General features: G+C 33.2%; 1 protein-coding gene across 3 annotated transcripts; it reads right to left on the bottom strand.

The window, feature by feature from the left end:
• Positions 1 to 640: 640 nt before the first annotated feature.
• Positions 641 to 3,972, bottom strand: LOC101898288 (T-complex protein 11-like protein 1). Of its 3 annotated transcripts, XM_005191501.4 has the most exons (8): positions 3,815 to 3,972; positions 3,178 to 3,397; positions 2,786 to 2,902; positions 2,561 to 2,725; positions 2,019 to 2,497; positions 1,630 to 1,948; positions 1,409 to 1,575; positions 641 to 1,350 (listed from the first exon to the last, which is right to left on the bottom strand). In XM_005191501.4, the coding sequence occupies exons 2-8, from the start codon at positions 3,198 to 3,200 to the stop codon at positions 1,088 to 1,090; spliced, it is 1,533 nt and encodes a 510-aa protein (XP_005191558.1). In that variant the 5' UTR covers positions 3,201 to 3,397; positions 3,815 to 3,972; the 3' UTR covers positions 641 to 1,087. The 3 variants fall into 3 exon arrangements, with proteins under 3 accessions (XP_005191558.1, XP_019895179.1, XP_058978968.1); XM_020039620.2 differs by lacking the exons at positions 3,178 to 3,397; positions 3,815 to 3,972 and adding an exon at positions 3,038 to 3,159; XM_059122985.1 differs by lacking the exons at positions 3,178 to 3,397; positions 3,815 to 3,972 and adding an exon at positions 2,957 to 2,975.
• Positions 3,973 to 8,484: the final 4,512 nt, after the last annotated feature.

Raw genomic sequence — 8,484 nt, 5'->3', positions numbered from 1 at the left:
GCACTCATTCTTATTTACACCTCAATAATGTAGGCAAACATTTATGAAATTATAATCAAAATAAAATTTTTCAAGGCATTTTTGTTTTGTAACAAGAATTAACATTTTAGATTGTTTCGTCAATAACCACAAAATGTGAAAGTTTTGTGTGGAAGTGCCTTTAATATTTAAGCATTCGCCAAGAAATTCTTTATTACAAAAAATTTATTTTTCACATATCGGAAAAGCAGGTAGCGATTGCGCTTTGCCTTCATCACGTGTTTGGCTTTTTCATTGGCAATTGTTTCATAATTGTTGTTGTTTTTTTGATAGAACATTTTTGTATGACACACTATTCAACATTCCCTTTTATTGGTCATTACATGTTATGACGATGGGTTTGAGTGTGACCGACATGACGAGACATCCAACCATTGGTTGGATGTCACGTACTGTTATGCGTTTGATCAAACAGGGCACAACATGACGAGCATTTTCTCTCCATGGCATAAATAGAGAAAATTGTCACATTTGCAGCCCTTTAGTATGAATGTTAAGGAAGAGAAGGAATGTTTCATGATTTTTTTGAACTCGTTAAATTGTGAATGACATAGACTTCCACCTTTTGTCCTTGTATACAATCAAGAAGCTTTTTCCAGTATAATTTGTTCAATTTGTTTATTGTTTGTAAGCACCATATGTTATGATGTTAAGCTTAGTTTTAAGGTTTAGTAATCATATATTCATCGGTAATTTTTATTTATGTAATAATAATGATGCTTAATAAGTTTCGCACCTTGGTAAAGTTAGAAAGTTCATAAACTCGCACCATCAAGAAAAGTTTTTCACTGAAAATTGAACAGTACTGCAATGACGACAAAGGTGCTTTAGTTGGATACATTTTGTCTAGAAAGTTCTTTACAATAGTTTTCTGAGAATTACACATGTGCTTCATATTCCAATCACTTATACGGTAATACTCTTACATAAATTTCCATTCATGTTAGCCAATGCTAATACAACACAGTTTTGTATATGGGCTTTCCTTAACTGCGGGTCTGGTTTGCTGGGTGAATTCCTTAATTAATTACTACACCGATATAGAAATTCATTGCTGCGAGGGTAACATTTCAGCTTCGGAGGAGGCACCTTCACTTGCACAAACGGTCTCGTTATTTGGTTCAGTTTGACGTTGGGTGAGTATCTGCAAAAAATATTCTCCAAATACAGAATGATTATAGGCTATCACACGTTTAAGGGCAGTGGTGTAGAATTCTAATTCATCTTTGAAATCAACGTATCCTGGTGGTGGAGGCGGTAGCCCCCCTTTTGAACGGAGTGCTAGTCGAAAATATGTCTGCAATCGTTTCCCTAAAAAATTAACATTTTAGGTATGCGAATGCTCTAAAGAGTCGGTTTATTTACTTACACATAAGTTGCCTAACTGGAGCATCCCTATTAGCAATTTGCTTTATTTGCGTTTGGAGCATGTCCAGTGCATCTGTGTCCATTGTTGATTGACTTTCCTTTTTCAAATACTTATTGATTACAGTTTTTATTTGTTCCCAAATATTATCTATAGCCTCTGATATCTCTCTGCAATGAGAATAGCATTATTTCCATAAAAAATATTCTTGCATAGTTCCTTACTTTTCGTTCGTTATACTGTGTAGCAGTATTTCAATTTGTTTTGCTAACTCAATTCGATTTTCAGAACGTTGCGATATAACAGGTACTGCGGAACAAATGGCTATTAGAGATGCTCCGACACACAAACGCTTAGCTCTTTGGCCCAATTTGAGAATACGCTCCTTGTCTGTGGAAAGAATTTCAGGGAAATCAACATCTTCCTTCCAATCCATGAGTTCCATATAAGCATTCGACATAGCCTGATCTGCAGTAATTAGCGTGCCATTTGATGTTTGGGTGAGATTACGTTGAAGCCAATTTTCTGTTGCGGGAAAACCAACTAAAATGAGCCAAATTTAATTTTTCATTGATTATAGAAATTTCCCAAAAAATATAAATTGTATACATACATTTATAATATTCCAAATATTCATTAAATTTCTGTTTCTCATACTCGACTGAGTTTGCCATGATGGCGTTACGAGAAAAATCTAATAAGAAATTCGCCATGTCCAATTTCATAAGAGCCATTGTATCCAAAATACCTTTGAACATGTCAACAACATCTTCGATTTGTGTGAGTTTCTTAATGTCGTCATCTCTAGCTGGTGCACACGATTTTCCCATAATTTTAATAATAAAATTTGCATAAGATTGAAAGTCGAGAACTCCTTTTTCAGCTTGTTGGCGAATAACCGACTCGTCTAAGATATCGTTGATTTGATCCAGAATGAGTTTATTATTTTGGGTTAGAATCTGGGGAAAACATTCCTTAATTTCACTTAACAATTGTATAGCGTAATCATAGGAAGGAGGGTCAGAGTTCAGCTGCTCCCTTAGTAAGTCCCAGAACGCTTTGTGCATGCAATCCTTTATACGTTTTTCAAGGCTATAAAACATGGGAATAACTCATATAGATTCATTGTAACTGATGATTGATAATTTAGCAAACCTGTTTTCAGGTGGTTCATAGGGTTGCAATTTAAACTCAGGATTTAATGCAATTTCATGGGCAAGTTCCATATTTTGTATGTTTTTAACTACATTAGTTACTTCATCAAGCGTCATCACCTTTGGTGGGCTGCCATCCATGCTGGGCAATACGAATCTGGCTAGTCTACACCACGAAAAAAATGCAAAATATTGGTGGACAACGTGAAATAAAATAAGTACTTACTTGTCAGAGCATTCGCTGTCCGTGCGGGAGCGTAAACTTGATGTTCCTGGCGATGTACCCAAAATGTTTTGTGGTGGAATATTTTTTTCATTGTCATTAGAGCCATTAGAATCCATTCTGAAAAAAACAAATAGAGTGATATTCAAATTACGTAGTATAACTGCGTTCAACTTTTTCTTTATTAACACAACCGTCGCGGCTTTGCGTCTTTCAAACAATGAAAATGCACACACATATGCATATAATACCTACATGCTTTATTGATTTGAAAATATACTCCTCTTCAAACAAAAAATATGTACATGCATATGCGATACAGGGAGCTTGCGAAGAGGTGGTGAAGTTAACTTGTACATGAGTTTACAAAAACCCCTTTCACTCTTTGTCATTACCTTGAAATTGAATCAGCTGGCATCTTTTGTTTTGCGTCGTTTGTTTTAATTCGCGTCTTCCAGTCAACAAGTAATTACTTCCTCACTAAATGCAATTATTACCAAATGTTGATTTACCAAAAGCGGAAATTTCAACTTCTTTATTTGAAACGTGAGTAATGGCAACAGTAATGAAGAGTCGTTCTTTGTTCCTTAAACAAAGAAAATACCCATGTAAAATCTGGAAAAGTAAAATATTTTACAAATTAATGAATGTATTATAAAACCAATGGAACAATCAATTTATAACTTTTAAAACAACATCTGATAAATATTTCCTATAGATCTTTAAATCTGATTTTTTAATTTGAAAATTAACAAAAAAAAATTGAAACTGCTTGCACAACTTTATGCACAAAGATATATCTAGTCCCGCAAATACTGTGCAAAGCAACGAAAGCAGAAAGAACATATACATATATACATACATACACATATGATTTTATGTGCACACATGTTACATATGTAAACAGAAAAAAATAATATTAGGAAATTGTTACAAGGACGTATATTTTGAAATCAGAAATCGGGCTAACTAAAAATATAAAGTATAGATAATAGATGTTTATTTAACGTTATCATAAAAGAAGGTACGTACACTCAGATTTTATGTAGCCTACAGGTCGTTTTTGAACACTTTAACACCTTTACCCAATGAATCACAATATTTTACCGATAATTTACAAACTTTCAATTTTCAGATTCAGAACGACCACCGACCTTTTTGACACTCCGACGACAAACTAGAAATGACAACCAATCGAACCAATCGATGGCAGTATGGCAGTAGACAGTAGACTAGTTTCGAAAAGTGCGAGCGTGGGAAACAAAAATGAAAAACGTCCCAACGAAGCGAATATAAAGGCCAAAAAGCAATACTTGATAAAAAATAAACAGAAAGCAAAGACTCGGGGTACTCTGTTGTTTACGAATGAGACATGAGAAAATTGAACATCTTCACTAAAGAGCGCGGAACTAGCTGCTACTATCGTTTTTCCAAATGCTATCAAACTCGACTATGGACTTGGGTAAAAACCGAGTACTCGACTATTCATAGTCGACTGTTAATAATTTTGCAGTTATGCCATGTTCTCATTGCACCTTCAATCACGTTGTTGCATACTAATTCCTTTTTCAAAAATTTTTTGTTTGTTGGTCTTAAGGGGAATTTATACGAAAATATATGAAATTCTCACTAATATGAATAGAAGAAATTATTATTTTTCACCCAAAGATTTATTAGATTTATTGTGAAATGGTGAAAATACATAAAATGCTTTTTAATTGGTTCTATGAAAAGAAATAACAAAGGAGAGTAGAGTGAAGAAGTATAAATTATGGGCCAAAATTGAACTAAGACAGCCTAAAACTCCTTTGTTCATTTACATAGCCAACCTATGACTTAAGCCAGTCAAAAATGCGTTTTATGTATTCTCACCTAAAATTTTGAATGAAAAACTATTCAATTTGAAAATCACATATCATACCAACCTCTGAACGGCATCGTGAAAGAAAACATTTGACAATCCCTTTATTTTTTCAGAAAATTTTAAATTCTTTTTACATATCAATTTTCGTAAGCAAAGAAGCATAACATCTATATTCTTCTATTATGAGTTCAACTTTTGTTTTTTGCAACAGTAAAGTTTTTTGCAATACTAATTTGCAACAACAAAATATTACGGTATCCCTAACAAACATGCCACCACTGTTCAATTTATTTTTATGACATTTTGTAAATTACAAACAATAACATTAATTTAATAATATTAATTTGTACGAAATATTCTTGGAACCGTATTTTAATTACTATATTATTACCTTTTTATCATGGTACAATGAATTCAAGGTAGGGCAGAACTACCATATGATTTAAATTTTTTTATTTTTCTGGCTTAATATGTCAACTTCATTTGCTTATGTATGTGTCTTCTTTTCAATAATAAAAAATTGTTCCGAAAATATTCAAATTCGGGTGTTTTCAAAATGCTTATTGCAACGAATGCATAGACAAAATCTACAGTTTTTGTCGCGAATTAAACCATAAGGGATATATAGAACATGATATTGAAAAGAAATTTTGACCATTCATTCAGTTTTCGCGGTTTTAAATTATTTATTCAAAAACAATGCAACAAGTTGTTTGCTTTTTTATTGGTTTGATAGTAATTCTGACATTACAAGCCAAACAGGTAGACTTCTATACTTGCAATTTTTTCAAAGTTGACCTACCTTCTCTTCATTGTACCATGCTTTTTATAATGTTTTGTTCATAGTAAAATAAAGATTTTAAAGTTATTTGAAAGAACCATTTTCTGTAATTTATCTTGCCATGGTTTTGATAATGAGTAAAAAGAGTTTACTAAGTACATATTACTTGAAAAGGACCCAAAATGAGTCGAAAGAGGAGGACTTTCACAAAATCGAAACAAAACTAGTTAAGAAAGACTAAAAGTCGTGCGGGCAGACTTTATGATGCCTTATACCACTTTGTATATTTAGTAGAAAATATATATAACAAATTGGATGATTAATATATATGGGAGCTATAGCTACATCTGAACAAATTTCCCCAAGTTTGACATACTTGTTTCTAAGCAGAATTTAGTCGTAAATGCCAAATTCCATCCCATTTGGGTTAATATTACACGTTTGGCGCACAATAAAAGGCAAATTGGACGGAGATATACATGAGAGCTATATCCAAATTTGGAAAAGACATTTATGTGCTGTATTTGATATATTTCCCCAAACTGCGGAGGACAATCATATCAAATCGAATGAACAATATATATGGAAGCTATATGTATGTGTATGTGCCAAATTCCGTATGTGCCAAATTCCATGCTATTTGGGATGGAGATACACGTTTGGTGCACATTAAAAGGCAAATCGGACGAAGATATATATGGCAGCTATATCTAAATTTTGACCGAGTATCTCCAATTTCAATAGGGTTCGTCTTTGGGTCAAACATATGACTTGTGCAAAATTTGATGTGGATCGGGCAATAAATGCCCTGCACTTTGTTATTATTTAAAAATAAAAGGAGCAACTTTAGTTTAGTAAGAACTCTTCGATGTTTTCGAAATTTTTTCCGGAGGTAGGTATTTTTACCCTGATTCCGGGAAACTATTTATTTCTTGGGGGACGGATTAAGAACACCAGATTTTTGACCCCAAACTCCGGGTTCAAGATACCGACTAGACCCGGATCCACTTAACCGATATATACAATATAGGTGTCGTTTGACTTTCTGAGGGTTTTATAAAAAATCTGGGTCCAAAAAATTGATAATTTGACTATAACTTCCGAACCGTGGCCACTTACTCCAACATGTGACCACTTGTTGGATAGCTATTTTCATAAGCTTTCCTTTTCTTACCTATAAGTGGATCCGGGTCTAGTCGGGGTCTTGAACCCGGACTTTGTGGTCAAAAATCTGGGGTCCCGGGTCCGTCTCCAAGAAAAAGATAGTTTCCCGGGGTAAAAATACCTATCACTGGAAAAACTTGATAATGTTGATCATTCAACATTATCAATTCCAAAATCGGTTGACAGTTCACGTGTGTTCTTCTACCATGCACAGTGGTCGAGGTCGTATGGGAACAGCGGCCAAAAATACTTTCAGTGCAGATATCAATATGAATCTTTGGTTATGGTACCTTGATGGGTTAAAAATAAAAAATGTGACAAAATGGATATAGTCGATGCATGTTTTGGCATTGTCCCCTTACGACGTACCTCCCGAATAAGAGTTATTTGACCAATTCTTGTCACATTTTTACACTAGATTGTAATATTATTTGACATTTTACGTTCTATGGAGTTAAAAAATAATCTTACTGAAAATTATTTGGAACAGCCCGCCTTCAGGTAGAGTCCCCTGTAAAGGTACCTCCAAAAATAGAAGCATTTTTTATACAAATCAAGTCCAAATGTGATTATTTTTTGTAAACAAAATAAAATAACAATTTAATGTAAAATTAAATCAAAGTTACATTTTGCACAAATAATTTGTTTGACTTAAGGCCCTATTGAAAATGGAGATAATCGGTCAAAATTTAGGTATAGCTCCCATATATATTCATCCAATTTGCCTTATATTGCGCACTAAACTTGTAATATCAGCCCAATAGTATGATTTTTGGACCTGAAAATAAGTATGCCAAATTTGATCGAAATATATATTGTTCATCCGATTTGTTATTTTTGTCCTCCGCAGCCGTAATATGCACTCTGTAACAACAATATTTGGGGAAATATATCAAATATAACTCAGAAATACCCTTTCTAAATTTTATCGAGATCTGTTAATATTTGGATATGGCTCAAATATATATCTTCGTCCGATTTGCCTTTTATTGTGCACCAAACGTGTAATATTAGCCCAAATCAAATATATATATATATATATATATATATATATATATATATATATATATATATATATATATATATATATATATATATATATCTAATTTCAAGTTGATTGTGCACCAAATGGATAATACAAACCCGAATTGAAAAGGCTCAAATGCCTCGACAAATTTAGTAGAAATCCATTCAGAGGAGGATATTCCTTCCATATATTAGTTCCTTTGGACATTTAATTATTACTATAATCATAGTTGGTATGATTTAATTCTCACAAATTCCCCATAAAAACCTTTATTTGTTATGTGATGCTCTACTAAATATGCAAAATGGTGTAGGGTATCATGAAGTCGGCCCCGCCCGACTTTAAGACTTTCTTTACTGGTTATTGTTTGGTAACGTTCGCTGTCCCGTTATAAAAGGGTCAGAGCTCAGAAGAAGACGGTTAATAAGGTCTGTGTTTGTTGAAACACGAGATTTTTTCGGGTATGATTTAGTCGAAACTTTTTATATCTTTGTTTCTAGACTCCACGGCCTCCTCCTAAAATTATCTAATCGATATAATGTATGTATTAAAATTTTATGAACTGTAGGTGAAAGATAGTGCCATGGATGTATATTCTATGTCACTATCACCATCTAACTGACAAAATTGCAGCGAAGTCACTTCAGTATATTGGGCATAACGTACACATCTGACAAAATCTGAAAGTTAAATTAGCACTTTTAGAATCTTAGGGCCATTACTAATGGCGTGAAAAAAATCACATTGGAGGATTCAGGGGGGAAAATAATTAAAACTTTAACTGAAATGTAATTTTATTTTCAAAATTAATCTTAAAGGCAACTCAGAACACTCACATCTTCTATATCATACACATATACTAATCA

This window comes from Musca domestica, unplaced genomic scaffold (assembly GCF_030504385.1).
Source record: "Musca domestica strain aabys unplaced genomic scaffold, Musca_domestica.polishedcontigs.V.1.1 22, whole genome shotgun sequence".
NCBI classification, from domain to species: domain Eukaryota; kingdom Metazoa; phylum Arthropoda; class Insecta; order Diptera; family Muscidae; genus Musca; species Musca domestica.
Note: the sequence above shows the minus strand (reverse complement) of the source record. Positions and strands in the feature narration are given on the sequence as shown.

Coding starts and splice junctions, on each gene's coding strand:
- LOC101898288 (XM_005191501.4), bottom strand. CDS start 3,200: ATGCCAGCTGATTCAATTTCAAG. Junction 2,903..3,177: donor CCAGCTGATTCAATTTCAAG/GTAATGACAAAG, acceptor TGTTTTTTTCAG/AATGGATTCTAATGGCTCTA. Junction 2,726..2,785: donor GACAGCGAATGCTCTGACAA/GTAAGTACTTAT, acceptor TTCGTGGTGTAG/ACTAGCCAGATTCGTATTGC.